This window comes from Chlorocebus sabaeus, chromosome 11 (assembly GCF_047675955.1).
Source record: "Chlorocebus sabaeus isolate Y175 chromosome 11, mChlSab1.0.hap1, whole genome shotgun sequence".
Lineage (NCBI taxonomy): Eukaryota > Metazoa > Chordata > Mammalia > Primates > Cercopithecidae > Chlorocebus > Chlorocebus sabaeus.
In genome coordinates this window covers 106,082,490-106,102,494 of record NC_132914.1, presented here as the reverse complement: position 1 = coordinate 106,102,494, position 20,005 = coordinate 106,082,490, and the positions used below count along the sequence as shown (strand labels likewise).

The 20,005-nt window shown below is 44.8% G+C and overlaps 1 protein-coding gene across 3 annotated transcripts in view; it reads left to right on the top strand.

The window, feature by feature from the left end:
- Positions 1–20,005, top strand: part of SVOP (SV2 related protein) — a 104,098-nt gene that overhangs the window by 31,668 nt on the left and 52,425 nt on the right. For 2 of the 3 annotated variants that reach the window (XM_008004608.3, XM_008004606.3), the window contains exons 2-5: positions 632–792; positions 5,830–5,915; positions 7,043–7,141; positions 12,080–12,151. In XM_008004608.3, the coding sequence (XP_008002799.1) occupies positions 632–792; positions 5,830–5,915; positions 7,043–7,141; positions 12,080–12,151 (418 nt within the window). The remainder of the gene's footprint in view (positions 1–631; positions 793–5,829; positions 5,916–7,042; positions 7,142–12,079; positions 12,152–20,005) is intronic. The other variant, XM_073021072.1, reaches the window with a different exon arrangement.

The following is a 20,005-nucleotide window of genomic DNA, read 5'->3' as shown; positions in this document are numbered from 1 at the left end:
TTCTACTTTTTCCAAGAGACACTGGGATTCTGGCTTTTTATGTGAATTTTCCCAATTTAAAAATTTTGGCACCAAGCGTGGTAGCTCGCACCTGTAATCCCAGCACTTTGGTAGGCTGAGGAGGGAGGATCACTTGAGCTCAAGAGTTTTAGACCAGTCTGGGCAACATAGTGACACCTTGTCTCTATTCTAAAAAATGGCATCCTCTTTAAACTTTGAGAAATATGGCGTGAGCAACTTTTTGTGGGCCTAACGTGACCTTTAGATGACCAAAATGTTAGATATAGACAGATGAGTCTAAAATCTGAAACAGATGTACTCACAAACAGTATTCTGGCTTAAAACAAAGATATCCTCAATCACATAACCTACTACGTGAATAGGAAACCCTGGAATTGGGCAGTGCCCAATCTGCTCAACTGTACATGGCAGTCTTGACATTATAACTCTTGAAGTTATCACTCTCCCCAGCCCCAGTCCAATTCAACAGAAATGCTAACCCCCATTCGTCAGCTCTCCAAACCATGAGAAGAAGTCTTTCACCTGTCTTGGTCACTAGAACTGTGCAGCAAGAGCAAGGCCATTTGGAGGAAGCTTTAGCCATCTTGACCAGATTTGTTCTGTTCTCTAGGGTTGTGAAATTCCGTCGCACAGGTGAGAGTGCAAGGTCAGAGGACGACACGGCTTCAGGAGAGCATGAAGTCCAGATTGAAGGGGTCCGCGTGGGCCTAGAGGCTGTGGAGCTGGATGATGGGGCAGCTGTGCCCAAGGAATTTGCCAATCCCACCGATGGTGAGAGGGCCCTGCAGTTGGGGAATCAGCCTGAGCCACTGTCAAGGTTGCCTCCCCAGCAGGCAATTGCAGAGGGCTCTTGTGAAGGGGCAGTTGGGAGGGCCCAGAGGGCCAAGGGGTGGAGCTGGAAGTGGGGGCTGAGCTTACATGGCTTACTTCAGCAGGCAGGGTTACATCACAATCCCTGCCAGTTAGCATCATTGCACATCACTTGGCTGAGGATGGCAGTAATAATGATGATGATGACAAAGATGATGATGGTAATGATGATGATGGTGGTGATGATCATGATGGTGATGATCGTGATAGTAATGTGATGATGGTGATGATGGTGATGATTATGATGATGGTGATGATCATAGTGATGAAGATGGTGATGATAAGGATGGCAATAGTGATGATAGTGATGATGATGAAGATGGTGTAGATGATGGTAATGATGATGAAAATGATGGTGGTGGTGGTAGTGATGATGGTGATGATAGTGGTGGTGATGATAATGATTGTGGTGATAATTATGGTGATAGTGATGATTATGGTGATGATGATGATGATCATGATGATAGTGATGAAGACGGTGATGATAAAGTTGGCAATGGTGATGATGATAGTGATGATGATGAAGATGGTGGTTATGATGGTGATGGTGATGATAGTGATGATGATGATGAAGATGGGGTTATGATGCTGCTGATGATGATAGTGATGATGATGATGAAGATGGGGTTATGATGCTGATGGTGATGATAGTGATGATGATGATGATGGTGGTTATGATGGTGATGGTGATAGTGATGATGATGAAGATGGGATTATGATGGTGATGATGATAGTGACGATGATGATGAAGATGGTGATTATGATGGTGATGATGATTATAGTGATGATGATGATGATGAAGATGGGGTTATGATGGTGATGATGATGGTGATGATGATGATGGTAGTGATGATGGTGATGATGAAGATGATGATGATGATGGTGATGATGGTGGTGATGATGATGGTTGTGGTGATAATGATGGTGATAGTGATGATGATGGTGATAGTGATGATTATGGTGATGATGACGGTGATCATGATGATGATAATGATGAAGATGGTGATGATAAGGTTGGCGATGCTAATGATGATGATAGTGATAGTGATGATGATGATGAAGATGGGGTTATGATGCTGATGGTGATGATAGTGATAATGATGATGAAGATGGGGTTATGATGTTGATGGTGATGATAGTGATGATGATGATGAAGATGGTGGTTATGATGCTGATGATGATGATAGTGATGACGATGACGAAGATGGGATTATGATGGTCATGATAATGATAGTGATGATGATGATGAAGATGGTGGTTATGATGGTGATGATGATGATAGTGATGATGATGATGAAGATGGGGTTATGATGGTCATGATAATGATAGTGATGATGATGATGAAGATGGTGGTTATGATGGTGATGATGATGATAGTGATGATGATGATGAAGATGGGGTTATGATGGTGATGATGATGGTGGTGGTGATGATGATGATGATGGTGGTGATGATAATGAAGATAATGGCAATGGTGGTGATGATGATGGTTGTGGTGATAGTGGTGATGATGGTGATAGTGATGATTATGGTGATGATGACGGTGATCATGATGATGATGATAATGATGAAGATGGTGATGATAAGGTTGGCGATGCTAATGATGATGATAGTGATAGTGATGATGATGATGAAGATGGGGTTATGATGCTGATGGTGATGATAGTGATGATGATGATGAAAATGGGGTTATGATGGTGATGATGATGATAGTGATGATGATGGTGGTGATGATGACAATAGTGGTGATGATGAAGATGATGATGACAATAGTGGTGATGATGAAGATGATGATGATGGTGGTGGTGATGATGAAGATGATGGCCGTGGTGGTGATGATGGTGATGATAGTGGTGGTGATGCTGATAGTGAAGACGGTGATAGTGATGATGGTGGGGATGACAGTGTAATGACAATGGTGGTGATGTTGGTTATGATGATAGTGTGATGGTAATGGTGACACTGATGATGGTATGGGAGCAGCTAACATTGGCTGAGGATTTACTCTGTGCCAGGCACTGCTCTAACCAGTTTACATGTTTTATCCATTTAATCCTCACAACAGTTCCAATTGGATCTATTACCAACATCTTCCCCATTTTGCAGGTGAGGAAACTGAAGCACAGAAGGGTTAAGTATCTTGCTGAGGGTTATACAGCTAGGAATTAGCCAATTTGGATTTATGCCCAGGCAATCCGGCCTCAGAGCCCACATTCTTACCCATGACCTTGTGCTGCCTCTGAGGCAGTGCTGTGGGACCTGGTCTCCAGCTTCCCTTACTTCTTGATGAATGAAAACATTCTATGCATTCCTGAAAAGCCTCAGATTCCAAATCTAAGAGAGGACTAATGACGTGAACGCACAGCCTACTGTTGGCAGAGATAACGTGGCAATAACAGGGGATGGAGGGAAGCTGAGGCTTTACTCTCAGTCTGATCTGGGCTCTACTCCCAACTCTGTGAAACACAGGGCAAATCCATGTCCTCCTCTGTAAAATGGGGCTAACACTAGGCCTTAACTCATAGGATTGTGATGGGGATTAAGTGAAATAATGCACATCTAGCTTTTGGCACAGTGCCTTGCAGATAGTGAGCACTCAGTAAATGCCCCACAATAGTGTTACTACTGTTCTTATGGATGATATATTTTGCTGGAGGAAACCACACCCTGCTAATGTGATCAACACCAGCTCACACTTCTGGAGAAAATTATGGTTGACATACAAGGCCCATGGTTGAAATTCCAAAAAAAGGACACCTCCCAGCAGGGGCTGATGAGATCCTTGGAGGTCACCCGTAGGGCCACCCAAGCATCCTCCTTTAGTATTTTTATTTTTTTCAGGTGGAAACTCACTCTGTCACCCAGGCTGAAGTGCAGTGGTGCAGTCTCAGCTCACTGTAACCTCCGCCTCCTGGGTTCAAGTGATTCTCCTGCCTCAGCCTCCTGAGTAGCTGAGACTACAGGCATGCACCACCACACTTGGCTAATTTTTGTATTTCTAGTAGAGACGGGGTTTTGCCATGTTGGCCAGGATGGTCTCAAACTCCTGGCCTCAGGTGATCTGCTCGCCTTGGACTCCCAAAGTGTGCAGTCACCGTGCCCAGCTGTATTTTTATTTCTTAATTAACTGTTCATTTTGGAATTATTTTAGCTTTGCAAAAAAAATGCAGATACAATGTAGACAGTTCTCACATACCCTTTACCCAGCCTCCCCTAATGTTAACAACGAAACTAAAAAAATTAACTTTGGTGTGCTACTATTAGCTCAGCTCCAGACTTTATTCTGATTTCATCAGTCATTGCAGTTGTGCTGTTCCCAGATACAATCCAGCATAGCACATTGGGTTTAGTGTTTTAGTTTAGTTTTGTTTTGTTTTTTCGATTTTTTTTTTTTTTTTTTTTTTTTTTTGAGACAGAATCTTGCTCTGTCACCCAGGCTAGAGGGCAGTGGCATGATCACAGCTCACTGCAACCTTGAAACCTCCCTGGCTCAAGACATCCTCCTCCCTCAGCCTCCCAGGTAGCTAGGACCATAGGCGTGAGCCACCACTCACAGCTACTTTTTAAAAATATTTTTAGTAGAGATGGGGTCTCAATATGCTGCCCAGGCTGCTCTGAAACTCCAGGTCTCAAGTGATCCTCCTGCCTCAGCCTCCCAAAGTGCTGGGATTACAGGCATGAGCCACAGCATCCGGCCGTCTTTTAGTATGTTTCAAAACACTTATTAGTTTATAAATTATATCTGTGCTTTTTTCTGAGCATAAAAATAACACCTGTTTATTTGGAAAGCATTCAGACATTAAAGAAATGCTCAAAGTAGGAAAGTGAGTGTTGTTTTCAAAGATGAGCCTGGTAAGCAGTTTGTAAGACGTCCACTCAGTCTTACTTCCCCTGCTTGGCACACACACACGTATACACATTTTATCACAAAGGCAGCTCCTATGGCACATACCTCTCCACAACTTTCGCTTTTCACTTAACAACATAGTGTGCACATCTTTCCACTGGAGTGCAGATGGAATTGTGCCTTTCTAAAGTATTTCAGGCTGGGCACAGTGGCTCACATCGGTAATCCTAACACTTTGGGAGGCTGAGGTGGGAAGATAGCTTGAGCTCAGGAGTTCAAGACCAGCCTGGGCAACATAGTGAGATCTCATCTGTACAAAAATAGAAAAAAATTAGCTGGGCATGGTGGCATGGGCTTGTAGTCCCAGCTACTTGGGAGGCTGAGGCAGGAGGATGACTTGAGCCCAGGAGATCAAGGCTACAGTGAGCTATGATTGTACCACTGAGTTTCAGCCTGGGCAACAGAGCAAGACCCTGTCTCAAAACAAAACCAAAACAAACAAAAAAGTATTCATTTTTTTTTCTGGCCATGGAAGTAATAAATTGTAAAAGGAAGTTAATTCTCATATAATTTTTTCCTTCCTCCCTCTGACAACAAACAAATTAAACCATAATTCAAAGTCTTATATATATTCTATGGATAGATACATGTGCATATATATACACCCACATGCATACATTTCCAATAATAGAACCATGCTAAATCCTTGTTGTTGATCTTGTTGTGTTTTTAAACATTAATTAACAATATACTTTGTGTATCTTTCTATATCTGCACATTCTTGTTAACAGTTGGGTCATATTTCATAATGTGGATATTTAATAATTTATATATGTATAATATCTACTTAATAATTTATTTAGCCAACCCCCTACTGATGGACGTTCTGGGTTTTTCCATTTCTCCCGTTGTAAGTCATGCTGCAGTTGTAGGACATCACTTCATATTGGAATATTTTTCTAGGATAAGTTCTAAAAGCAGCATGTGCTGCCTTTAATTAGCTTGGCTGGGGACCACCCCAGAAAACCCCACACTAGGACAACTGCAAGGTGCACTGATTCCTTCCTTCCCTCTCCCTTTCTCCTTCCCAGATACTTTCATGGTGGAAGATGCGGTGGAAGCCATTGGCTTTGGAAAATTTCAGTGGAAGCTGTCTGTTCTCACCGGCTTGGCTTGGGCAAGTATTTCCAGGGGCAGTGGCTCAGCCTCCAAGAAACCCCCATGCTGCTCCGCTGGGTTTCCATGGTCTGCAAGGAAGGACACAGTTCTTTGCACATGGAGCCTTTGCTTGAATTCCAATCGACAAAATTTATGTGGCGTGATAAGTGGTGATAACGAGGTCTGTGCTTGAGGAGAGTTGGGTGTGCTTGGCAGTTGCCCCCAAGAAGGAGTTGAAGTTTCTAGCTAATTAAGTGGCTTTCAACTCTTTGGGCTCAGGGCTACTATGAGATTATGATGTCAGCTGTAGAGCTCTCCTTAGAAAAGCAGGCATAGATTAAAAATGTGCCTTCTGCTTCAAGATTCTCATGCTTCCTCATTCAAATCCCCTAGCTATGGCAAACAGCACAGCTAAACCTTTAATATACTTGAAATTAATTTTTGTGAATGGCAGGAGATGGTGATCTAAATATATATTCTTCCAAATGGATCGTCAATTTCCCCACAACATTTCCCCCACTAATTGGAAAAGTTGCCTTTATCATGTACCAAATTCCCATGGCCACACGGGCGTGCTTCTAGATTCCATGTCTGTCCTGGTCTGTCTAATCTCATAAAGGTACATGATGTTTAATTGCTGGGGATTCCGAGTCTGTTTTAATGTATTGAAAGGTCACACTTGTTAACTATACTGACAATTATATTCTATTCTACATGAACAAATGACCTATAAGCCAAAGACAAGCCAGTCTTTAATTGCACTAAAAATATCAGTCTCTCTGCCTCTATAAAAACGTTTTTTTCTCAGATTTTAGAAATATGTTTTCCCACTTCATTTGCCACGTGTCCATATTTTGTAAAACACAAAAAACACATACAGAATAATATAATATAAATAATATATTTATGGATAATAATATATTATGGACAAAATAATATAAAATAATATAATCTGTCTATTCCTGCAGTGGTAATGCATGGTTTTAACTGCTGGAGCTTTGAGTGTGGTTTGGTGTGCAGCAGGGCACTTGGCAGCGGGTAGAGAGGGGTGCGCTACAGTCTCTGTCTCTGGGGTTATGGACTTGGCCAGCCTTCCCCAGCACCAAGCAGCATCCTGGCCTCATGATGTCTCCGTCCTCTCTGCAGATGGCTGATGCCATGGAGATGATGATCCTCAGCATCCTGGCGCCACAGTTGCATTGCGAGTGGAGGCTCCCAAGCTGGCAGGTGGCATTGCTGACCTCGGTAGGCAGCCCAGCAGCTCCCTCCTGTTGCATACAGTTCTGCTCCGCTGGGGTGTCCTGCAGAATATCTCCCTTCTCCTGCTGCTGAAGGCTCAGCCGAAAAGAATTAAGCCCTGATGGCAACACTGTCCCATCCCCACCTCACGTATTCTAGCAGGTTTACAGCCAACTCTACTCCACCTGGAGGTCCAGCTACTTGGGAGGGTGTCCCAGGCATCCTGTTCTATTGCTGGGAGCTTGAAACCCACCTGTGCATATCACTTAAACTCTATATGCCTGTTTTCTTGGCTGCAAACAGGAGATGCCAATCCCCACACCCCTAGGATGATTTGAGGACTGGAAACAACACAGTGCCTGGCATAGAGTAGGTATTCAATAAATTGGAGCTATTGCTCCCTGGAATTAAGGCCTGAAGGAGGAGGCTGCAGAACCCTCACTTTTTGTCAGGGAGAGATCAGCAGCAACCTCTTAAAAGAGAGAGGAATGGACCGGGCGCAGTGGCTCACGCCTGTAATCCCAGCATTTTGGAAGGCCGAGGTGGGTGGACCACCTGAGGTCAGGAGTTTGAGACCAGTCTGACCAATATGGTGAAACCCCATCTCTATTAAAAATACAAAAATTAGCGGGGCATGGTGACAGGCACCTGTCATTCCAGCTACTTGGGAGGCTGAGACAGGAGAATTGCTTGAATCCGGGAGGCAGAGGTTGCAGTGAGCTGAGATTGTGCCATTGCACTCTGGCCTGGGTGACACAGCAGGACTTCACCTCAAATTAAAAACAAACAAACAAAAAAAAAACAGAGATTGAGAGAGAGAGAGGAATGGCCAGGCTGGATAAGAGGATAATAATGATAATCACAAAAGCTAATACTTACAGAGCATTTACTGTGCAAAGGCCTTTACCTACATTGCATACAATATATGCATAATGTACATGTGCTCTTTAATCCTCACAGACCTATGAGCTAGGCACTATGGTTAGTTGAGCAAGATGAGGCACAGAGAGGTTAATCACTTGCTTAAGGTCTGTGATCTCCATCAGTGTTAGAGTCATTGCCAATTCAGGATGCCTCACAGAACGTTGTTTTTTGTAGATAACTGTTCTGGAATGGCCTGAGTGCCTTCCACACAGCATGGCCCAGTCTGATATTAGCAATAAGGTTGTGAAGTTCAGTGGGAAGAGTTTCATGGCACATACACCTGTGTTTTTGTGGTTTAGTCACCTCCAGATGTGTGACCTTGAGTGAGGCACTTGATGGCTATATTTTGTGGCCTGCAAAATGGGGGTGATAAGCCTGTTTTTCTGTGTATTTTGTTAAATACACACAGCCCCTAGCACACACCAGGGGCTGAGTCCATGATATTTGTTTTTTATATTCCTCCTCACCAATATCTCCTAAAGAGTAACTGCAGGCTGGTTGCGGTAGCTGATGCCTGTAATCCTAGCACTTTGGGAGACTGAGGCGGGCGGATCACTTGAGGCCAGGAGTTCGAGACCAGGCTGGCCAACTTGGTGAAACCTTGTCTCTACCAAAAACACAAAAATTGACTGGGCATGGTGGCACGTCCTGTAATCTCAGCTACTCAGAAGGGTGAGGCAGGAGAATCACTTGAATCCGGGAAGCCGAGGTTGCAGTGAGCCGAGATCTCACCACTCCACTCCAGCCTGGGCGACAGAGTGAGACTCCATCTAAAACAATAATAATAATAATAATAATAATAATAATAATAACTGCAGGTCTGTGTTTTTGCAATGTAGGGCCTTTCTGGTCTCCAATTTACTGAGCACTTATTTTGGGCCAGGCTAATGGTTTTGCATACATTACCTCTTTAACCTTCTCAAACCTATGAAAGAGGTGCTTTTATTATTGTCACTTCTACAGATAAGGAAACTGAGGTTTAGAGAGGGGCATTGACTTGCCCAAGCTCAGACAGCCTGTAAGAGGCAGAATCAAAAGCCAGGCCTGGCAGGCTCTGAGCCCCTGCCTCGGGCTACTTTCTTGTGGTATGAGGTTTAGACTTGTAGGCTAGGTAGAGCCATTAAGTCTCATGGGTGAATTTTCTATGGAAAAGCTAGAGTCCTGCAGGAGTTGGAGACATAAAGTACCCAAGGAAGATGCTTTAGATGCACATTGTTGCTGCAGGACATAGTGTGCAAGATTACCGTAATTATTATGATATAGAAGCAGTGCTCTGCTGTGCCAGAATCTCTCCTTTTGAGGAAAATGGGTGTTTTGAGAGATATTTAACTCTTTCAGGACGTAAGAATATCACTTAGCACATGACAAAGGCAACACTTTATCCCAAGACAGTAATCTTCAAACATCTTGGTTCTGGATTAATCTAGAAAATAATTAAATAAAAACCATGTAGAATCCAGGACTGTCACATGTTTTTACATTGACAGGAAATTTTTAAAATTGTAGGTTGCAGATGATACCATAGCCAGTGTGCTGAAATATAAAAATCAAAATAAAATTATCATATCGCTTTTTTAAATGTGTCTAGTAAAGTGGAAAAATGGAAATACTTACCTGATATCTACCATTATTTGTTTTAAAATTACATGAACAAGCTATTTAGAGGAATTTGGAAATTTTGCATTGATTTTTTCTTGGAACCTATATTTCCATTCATTTCTCCATATAATTTTATCTTAATGTAATTTTTTTTTTTTTAAAAATAGGGTCTCTCTGTGTTGCCCAGGCTGGAGTATAGTGGTGTGATTTTGTCTCACTGCAACCTTTGCCTTCTAAGTTCAAGCGATCCTCCCACCCCAGCCTCCTGAGCAGCTGGGAACAAAGACACACGCCACCATGCCCAGCTAATTTTTTATGTTTAGTAGAGACGGAATTTCACCATGTTGCCCAGGCTGGCCTAATGTCATGTTTTCTTGCTTGAAAGGATCACATTCATTACCCTGTGATAATTCTCTGTGACAAAATACATACATTTTAAATTATTAGTTTTATTTCTCTGAGACGAGAAGGCTCTAAGCACTCACATTTTTCTCCTACACTGACTTATCATTATAATTTTTAGTAGTACACAATAGACCACATAAACAACATATAATTTTGATAAATAACTGTTAATCATAAGCAAGGTTTTATCGGAAATGTATCCCTTATGAGTGGTGTGGAACGTTTCCCAAATATTTTATGTATTCCTGAATGATTATTGCTAAAGTGAGACAGGGTTTAGCACCAGGTCCATTCCTATTTGTCATTTTTCCTGAATGAATGTGTATGTGAAAATCTTTGTTCACATAAAAAAAATTTTGAGGAACTGAAGGAGTTTTGTTAGGACTCAATAAACTGATGCCACTTGATTTTTAAAAACACTCTCCAAATTGTGTGTGCCAAAGAGCACACAGCTTTCATTTCTGAAAAATTATGTTCCATGACCTGACTTGCCGACAGCTTGATTAGACTGTTCTCCAATTCTGTTGAAAGTAATAATAAAGGTATCGGAACCCAGATGACTTGCAAAAGTCATCGGTAAGTGCATTATCAGTGCCCCTTCTGAGGCACTCTGAAGGGTTTACATTGAAAAGCAATGTCTTGGTCAGACTGGCCTAGAGAGGCGTGGCTGAGAAAGACGGAGTCAGGCAGGAAATGGAGAAGAAGACCCCTAACATGTTTTTAAGAAAGAGTCTGTGGGGAAGTTGTAAACTTGGAAATGAATTCCCTTAAAATGATCCATTCAGGGCCAGGTGTGGTGGCTCATACCTGTAATCCCAGCACTGTGGGAGGCTGAGGTGGAAGGATCCCTTGAGACCAGGAGTTTGAGACCAACCTGGACAACAAAGTGAGATCCTGTCTCTACTAAATAAATAAATAAATAAAATTAGCCAGGCATGGTGGTGCACACCTGTAGTCTCCCCTACTCGGGAGGCTGAGGTGAGAGGATCACTTGAGCCCAGGAAGTTGAGGCTGCAGTGAACCGTGACCACACCACCACACTCCAACCTGGGTGACAGAGCAAGATCCTGTCTAAACAAACAAACAAATAAATTATACATACATAAGCTGTGTCTGTTTCTCCCTTGGAATGCTTCTGTGTACCATCCCCATGCCCCACCCTCGGACATGCCACAAGAAATGCTTTCTGGGTCAGACCAAACTGAGGCTGTGCCCTCCCCTTTCTGGCCATCAGTTGCCTTATCTGTGAAATGGGGATAATAGAAGCACCCGCCAGGTAGGGCTACTGTGAGGATGCAGTAAGACGTGTGCATAAAGCCTTCAGCATGGTGCCTGGCACTTAGAGAGGGAAGAGCATGGTGATGAGGCGCCAGTCAGCCTGCTTGGGCTTAAGACTTGCCTCTACTCTCTCCTTTCAGGGAGGCGGAGCAGGTTTCTTAACCTATCTGAGCCTAGGCTCCCCATTCTGTCATATGAGTAGGATCATTCAAATCTTACCAGCTGTTACTCCAAGGATTAACAATGTAACAATGACTTTGCCTACCACACAATGAGTAGTTTCTCTTACTAGTAGTTTACAGCTCCCATGCCAGCCTCCTGTGTGCCTGTTTTTCCTACTTTCCAGCCTCTACCTTGCAGCCCTTGGTATTTTCTCAGCAGTAGGGCAAGTGTTTCTTTGGGATGGTGTGAAACTTGTCAGAAGCTAGTTCTGGAGCCAGAATGCCTGATTCCAGTGCAGGCTGCACCACTTAACACTCTGTGACACTGGTCATGCAATTGCCTCTCTCTGAGTCTCAGTTTCCTCATCTGTAAAATGGGGATAGTAATAGCACCCTCCCCACGGGATTGTTGGGAAGCTTGCAGGAAGCACTTAGTGTCTGCCCTTTGTCAGGCTCTCAGTGAATGTTAGATCATTGTTGTTACCTAGAGGGTGACATCACCACTTCCATTTGTTGTTCCCTTTCTGTGCAATGATCCAAGTCCTCTGTCTAATGAAAACTGTCTTTCCCCCCACAGGTGGTCTTTGTAGGCATGATGTCCAGCTCCACGCTCTGGGGAAATATCTCAGACCAGTACGGCAGGAAAACAGTAAGGCAAACTTACTCTTCTAAATGCATGTCCTCTGGGTTCTCTTGGTGATGGTCTGGACAAGTAGCAAACCCGTTCTGCGTTAGCAATTGGGAGGCCTAATGAGGATTATGTTGAAGTACAGTGAGAAGACATTGCTGTAAGGCTGCTGTGGACTCTCTTCAAAGCACACATTCCTAGTGGGGCCCAAGCATATGCATTTCAGAATCTAGACAGTCAGTGCCTACTCATATCCCCTGGGCTGGAATCATTTCCTCATTACCCCTGGCTGGGGCAGTCAAAGGATGGTAGATAAAGCCATTGATTCTCTTGTCCTAAAGAGAGCCATTTCTCAAATTTTGGGTTTTTTGTTTTTGTTTGACACAGGGTCTTGCTGAAGTGCAGTGGCACAGTCTCAGCTTACAGTAGCCTCAATCTCCCAGGCTCAAGCAATCCTCCCACCTTAGTCCCCTAAGCAACTGGGACTACAAGTGTGCACCGATACACCTAGCTCATTTTCGTATTTTTTGTAGAAATAGAGTTTCACCATGTTGAGCAGGCTGGTCTCAAATTCCTGGCCTCAAGCGATTCTCCTGCCTTGGCCTCCCCACAGCGCTGGGATTACAGACATGAACCACTGCACCCAGAAAACAATTTCTCAATCCCAGCAGGACTGAGCTCCAGTGTCTGCTGTGGGAACCTGTTCATGAAGACATCCTGAATTACCTTCCTTCCCTTCCCTGTCTCACTTCTCCACTCCCCTACTGGAATCTGCTCAAATAAACTATCTTTACTAGGATCCTTATCTTAGAGCCAGCTTTTGGGAGAGCCCAGACATGATATGAAATGGACTTGCAGACAAGAAGGAACAGGGAACTTACAGCTCAGGGCCTTGACATCAGATGGACCCGGGTTCAGTCTCAACTTTGCCACTACTGGCTGTGTGATCTTGGGCAAGCAAATAGACCTTTTTTTTTTTTTTTTTTTGAGATGGAGTCTTGCTCTGTCACCCAGGCTGAAGTGCAATCACACGATCTTGGCTCACTGCAGCCTCTGCCTGCTGGGTTCAAGTGATTCTCCTGCCTCAGCCACCCAAGTAGCTGGGATTATAGGCACCTGCCACCACGCCCGGCTATTTTTTGTATTTTTAGTACAGATGGGGTTTCACCATGTTGACCAGACTGGTCTCAAACTCCTGACCTCAAGTGATCCGCCGGCCATGGCCTCCCAAAGTGCTGGGATTACAGGCGTGAGTCACTGCGCCCAGCCAAATTGACCTCTCTGATCATCAATTTCCTAATATGAATAAAGAAGAAAATAACAGAACCTGTATTGGAGGGTTAAGAGAGATGAATTAGGGTTAATTGAGGTGTAAATCACTGTTTCTTTTGTTTTTTCGAGGCAGGGTCTTGCTCTGTTGCCCAGGCTGGAGTGCAGAGGTGCAATCATAGCTAATTGCAGCCTTGACCTTCTGGGCTCAAGCAATCCTTCCATCCCAGCCTCCCAAGTAGCTGGGATAAGACTGTGCCACCATGCCCAGCTAATTGTTTTTTTTAAAATTTTTTTGTAGAGAAACAGGGTCTCACTATGCTGCCCAGGCTGGTCTCAAACTCCTGGCCTCAAGCAGTCCTTCCACCTCAGCCTCCTAAAGTGCTGGGATTACAGATGTGAGCCACTGTGTGAATCTCTTTGTACAATGCCAGGCACATGCTAGGCACAGGACACATGTAAACTGAAACTCCAAGTATAACATTTCTGACAAGTCCCCATGAAACGTCAATGCTCCTAGTTTTGGGACCATACTTTGAAAATGATTGGTTTAGACTAAGAATAACCTACTACTAGAGCTGGGAATGGGCTACTTGAACAAACCTAGAATTCTGTTAGGAAGGAAGAAGTGAGATCTGGATGCTGGGTAGGTAACAGGCAATCTCCACTATAACTAGCAAGTCATGGGCTGAAACCAAAATAGTGCGTTGTATAGCAGGCATGATACAAAGTATGGTTCATGCATTACCTCATTCAATCCCCATAATAACCATTGAAGTAGGTACTATTATCACTCTGACTTGATAGAAGAAAGAACTGAGGCACAGAGCGTGGGCAGCTTACCCAGGGCCACACGGTTTTTGCATCACAGAGGCAGGTCTTGCTAATTCTAAGTCTAGAACTCTGTCTTCACTGTGATGCCAGTGGCTTGAATCGGTAGGTGCTCCAGAAGCAGGTGATGGCTCAATGAAAGAATGAACGTTCCAGCAATGCCACAGAGGATGTAGACTCCTGCTGCATCCCCTCTCACTGCTACTGCGCAGGAAACTTTGGCCAGTAGCCACCTGGAAGATGGTGATCAATATAATTGCTAAGAAATGGTGATTAATATAACTGCCAAGACTGTAACTCTGGAGGCAGCAGGCTGGAAACTAAATGCAGCCATGATGGGCCTCGGGGTCTTGACTGGTGATGGGGCTGGAGATGGCAGTTGGAAAGTCCTCTCTGGGGCTCCCAAAGGAAGCAAAACCTGGTTATTACCCCCCTGTTAACCCAAGAAGGAATTACTCTAGTCTTCAGTGGCAGCTCTCTAGATTCTGCCCCCATCTGCCCTCCCACCCATTTCCTGTTTCTGGAGCGTATGAGTGATGGCACAGTGATTTTCTGGTTGGAAGAATGAACAAGAGTTTAAGGACAGGAGAGAGGAAGGAAGGAAGGAAGGAAGGAAGGAAGGAAGGAAGGAAGGAAGGAAGGAAGGAAGGGGGGAGGGAGGGAGGGAGGGGAAAAAAGAAGGAAGGAAGGAAAGAAGAAGCGAGGGAGGGAAAAGGGACAGAGGAAGAGAAGGAAGGAAAAAAGGAAGGAAGAAAGAGGGCCCAGTGTGGCAGCTAACGCCTGTAATCCCAGCACTTTGGGAGGCTAAGGTGGACGGATGACCTGAGGTCAGGAGTTCCAGACCAGCCTGACCAATATGATGAAACCCCATCTCTACTAAAAATACAAAATTATCCAGGCATGGTGGCACATGCCTGTAATCCCAGCTACCCAGGAGCCAAGATGGTGCCATTGCACTGCAGCCTGGGCAACAAGAGTGAGACTTCATCTCAGAAAAAAAAAAAAAGAAAGAAAAGAAAAGGGGGAAAGAAGAAAGGAGAAAGAGAGAGAGGTAGGAAGGGAGGGAGAGAGGAAGAAAGGAAGGAGGTAGGGAGAGAGAGCGAGGAAGGGGGAGAAGGAAGAAAAAAAGGAAGAAAGGAGGGAGGGAAGGAGGAGGGAAGGAAGGAGAGAAGAAAAAACACCTCTGAAAATAAAATAGAGTCATTTTTGCTTTGATGGAGCTGAGCAGCCGTTGAAAGAACTGTAAAGCTGTGGCTGTCTGAGGCTGAATCCAATGTTAATCTTTAAGCCTTTAAAATAATCAAAGGATGCCTGTAATCCCAGCACTTTGGGAGGACAGATCACCTGAGCTCAGGAGTTAAAGACCAGTCTGGGCAACATGGCGAAACCCCATCTCTACAAAAAATACAAAACTTAGCCAGGCCCAGTGGCGCGTGCCTGTAGTGCCCGGTACTTAGGAGGCTGAGGCAGGAGAATCGCTTGAACCCAGGATGGGGAGGCTGCAGTGAGCCGAGATCATGCCACTACACTCCAGCCTGGGCAACAGAGCAAGACTCTGTCTGGAAAAAAAAATTCATTTATTTGTTCCTGAGACAAACATGCACACACACACACACGCACACAGACAAACATGCGTACGCACACACACTTCAGGAATCCATAATGAGGAAATTTGCTGAACCCAAATTCTGCTATCCAATTGCTGAATTATAAAGCAATGAGGAATATAACAGAAAATGAGTAAAAATACCTTAACTTTAGACTTGAATCCGACATTGCATGACTAAAGCAAGCCACTCCCCATCTAGGGCTGAAATTTCCTTATTTATATCAGAGGAGGCTGGATTAGAAAACACAGATATTCATAGCTACCATTCATTGAATCCCCAAAACGAAAGGGCAGGTTAGTTTTGTCCCTGTGTCTGTTCTAATCATTTATTAGAGGATGCCAGAAACATGGATTTGAGGAGTCAGAAGGTTCAGTGGGACAGTGCTGTGATTGACTAGTGATGTCTGCCACAGGCACAGGACTGAAAAGCATGGAGGGAATTTAGTAAACTCCATGAGGAAAGGGGCTGCATTTGTTTTGTTCACTGAGTTGGCCCCACAGCCTGACCTCCCTGGCTCAGAGTGCACACTCAATAAATACTTCTCGAGTGACTGAGCTGCAGTGGATGAGAACCAGACCTCCTTGTTTCCACTTTCTGCTACTTTCTTATCCTCTCCAGAGCAACAACTGCCTGATGAATGTTCTTTGTTGACCTGGAAAGTCCACAATGCACAATGGTCATTCATGTAGGATCCCAGCTTCCCTTGGAAGAGTATGTTTACTCTGCCACTAGGGACAGTAGTTCACTTGGTGTTCCCACATAGACATCTTCATGTTTGTGAAGGGCCTCAGAAGAGGAAGCTCTAAGCTGGGATTTTAAAGACATTTATAGAGGGGTTTACAGAAATGCCATTTACTGAATCTTGCAGATTGCAAACATGTTTTGGCACCTTCCAAAATAGTAGTTCTCAGTGCAGGGTCGGGGGCACTTGGCAATGTCTAAAGACATTTTTGATTGTCACACCTGGGGGGAGGGGTGTGCTACTGGCATCCGGTGCACAGGGGCCAAGGATTCTGCTCCATAGCTCACAGTGCATGGGACAGCCCCCACCACAAAGAATGACCCAGTCCAAGATGTTGGCGGTGCTGAGGTTGAGAAACCAGGTTCTAGAAAACATGTGCAGACAATATCACCAAGTTGCAGTGATGTGGCATCCGCTCTTCATGATCTTTCTTCATCTCCTGGGCCTGCTCAGCCCTCATTTCTTTCTTTCTTTTTTTTTTTAATTGAGACAGAGTCACGCTCTGTTGCCCAGGCTGGAGTGCAGTGGTGCGATCTCGGCTCACTGCAAGTTCCGCTTCCTGGGTCCAAGCGATTCTCCTGCTTCAGCCTCCCAAGTAGCTGGGACTACAGGCGCATGCCACCAGGCCGGGCTAATTTTTGTATTTTTAGTAGCGACGGGATTTCACTGTGTTAGCCAGGATGGTCTCGATCTCCTGACCTCATGATCCACCCACATGGGCCTCCCAAAATGCTGGGATTATAGGTGTGAGCCACCATGCCCGGCCTCAGCCCTCATTTCAATATTTACCAAAGAAGCTCATTTTGATGAATGAAATAATGCTGTGTCATTGTGAAAAGCCTAGGTTTTGAGGCCAGATTGCTTGGGTTCAAATCCCAGCTCCTCTACTTAAAAGCTGCATATTGGGCAAGCTATTCAACTTCTCTATGTCTCAGTTTTCTCATCTGTAGGTGGGATAATAATAGTCTCTCCCATGGGGCTATTGGCACAGAGAAAATTATATAAATGTCCATTATTATACCTATCATTTGCCAAGCTTGGGGTGCCCGTAAAAGGCAATGCCAGCATTGAAATGCAGGCACACCTGGCTCCAGGGTCCACATCCTTAACCCTGACCTTGGCTGCTGGGAGACATAACTGAATTATCCCTCAGAATTTAGTTGATCAGTTGAACATTCATCCATCCCAAATAGATGAAGCCCAGGAGGGCTGCCCATATGGTGTCCCACCAGTTCTCCCAACCAGCTTGATAAATTCCATACCCAACATGAAACTGACCTGACCAGAGGGAAAGAGAAAGTGTCCCCAGCTTGCAGAGCTTCCTCCTCCCCAGCATGGAATTCTGGCCCAACCTCAGGAAGGACAGATCAGATTCTAATTATAAAGCTTCCCCAGAATTCCCCCAGGAACACTGGGCAAGCCAGGCAGCTGGCGAGCCTTGGCAACCACCGAGAACCTCCTTGATCTGCCCTGGCTCAGCAGTAAGGTTCCTGCCGGGGCGTTCACTGCGTGATATTGCGGGGCATTCACATGCGGGGTTAGGACTCACTGAGCCACTTCGGTTCCTACAGGAGTTTCTACCGCCTGGGAGTTTGTGGCCGCCGCAGAAAGGCGAAGGCAACTGTAGGTGTGTGGTCTTGAAGACATGGAGATAAACACATCCAGGTTTATATCACAGTGCACCCCTGTTGACTGAGGTGACCTTGGGCAAGATTCTTCACCTCTCTGAGCTTCAGTTTCCCCGTCTGCAAAATAGACTCCATAATAGGCACTTTAATGGGGGGATTAAATAAGAAAATGTAGCCAGGCGTGGCAGCATGTGGCTGTGGTCCAGGCTACTTGGGGGCTGTGGTGAGAGGATCGCTTGAGCCCAGGAGTTCAAGGATGTAGTGAGCTGTGATTGTACCACTGCACAGTCCTTGAACTCCTGGGCTCAAGTGCCTGGGTGACAGAGCAAGGAAAGGAAAAGAAGGAAGGGAGGGAGGGAAGCAGGGGGAGGGAAGGAAGGGAGGAAAGGAAGCAGGGGGAGGAAAGGAAGGGAGGGAGGGAGGGAGGGAGGAAGGAAGGAAGGAAGGAAGGAAGGAAGGAAGGAAGGAAGGAAGGAAGGAAAGAAGAAAGAAGGAAGGGAGAAAAAGTGTATAATACACTTTGAATATGGTATGGAGCGGTCACTATCTAGTTCAAAAGCTATTAGGTCTATCTTATCTTTAAGAAGGAAGTGGAGGTGCCTGGCAGGCGCTCAGACTCCCTCTGAGGATCCCTGGGGGCTCCTCGACCTGTGAATATTGTCCTTTGGTTGAACATGTTAGAGAATACCACGGGCCATGTTTGGCCCACGGGCGCCAGGTTTTCTAGGCTACAAGTTGCAAACTGTAACCCATAGGCCAAATATGGCCCCCTGATGTGTCTTATTTATCCTGCACAACGTTTCAAAGGATTTTGAATCAGTTGCCTCCATTTCAAAAGTGACATCTTGCATAAAAATAAAGTTATGATTTTTTTGGAAAATCAGGTAATCTGGGCCTGGAATCCATTTTGTCATGGTAATTTTTGGCTAGAGTTGAACAGAGGCTGACAAGACAGGGCAAGTTCTCTGTAATTCCACCAGGCCCCCCATCCTTGCTGTGCTACACTTGCATTGTGCGTTTATGTTCTCTGTCAGAGGTAACAGGGAGCCATCAAAGGCTCTAGAGGAAGGGAGTGGCTCATTCGAGGTTGGAAGTTCTGGCTCCAACTTTGGCACCACGGACTGATCTTCAGCAGATCGCTCAACCACTTGGGCCCTTGCTCTGCTAATTTGTAAAGCAGACATGAAAATAATAACCTTTGTTCACAGGGCTGCTGTGAGGACCCAGCGTAATGCTGTGACAGCAGTGAATGAAATGCAAATGAAAGTTCCATGAAGTCAGAGACTCTGGCTGTCATGTTCCCTACGGTAGTCCAGGGCCTGGCAAACAGCAGGTGTTCAATATATGCATATTTTATGCATGAATGGTTGAATAATATATATCAGTATCTTTAATGCTGGGTCCACAGCACATGTTCAACATGTGTTTATTGAATAAATGAATGAATGGGTGAAGAATATATGTCAGTGTCTGGTATACAGCAGGTGCTCAATACATGCTTATCAAATGAGCAAATTAATGAATGCATAATGTCTATGCACCTACCCTGGAGCCTTACATACAGGGGATGCTCAATAAACATAAAAAGAAGGGAGAGAGGAAAGGAGGAAAGAAGGAAGGAAGGAGCTATCCATCTATAAAGGGCAGAACAGATATTAGACTGAACGCCAGTCACAGTTAATGAGAAGCCCAAAGGCCCGTGAGACATTCCTGCAGAGTCCCACACAAGCTCTCAGGTGGGGCTTGCTGGCAGCACCCCCTGCTTTTGTAATAGCCGTGACAGCCCTTACACAGG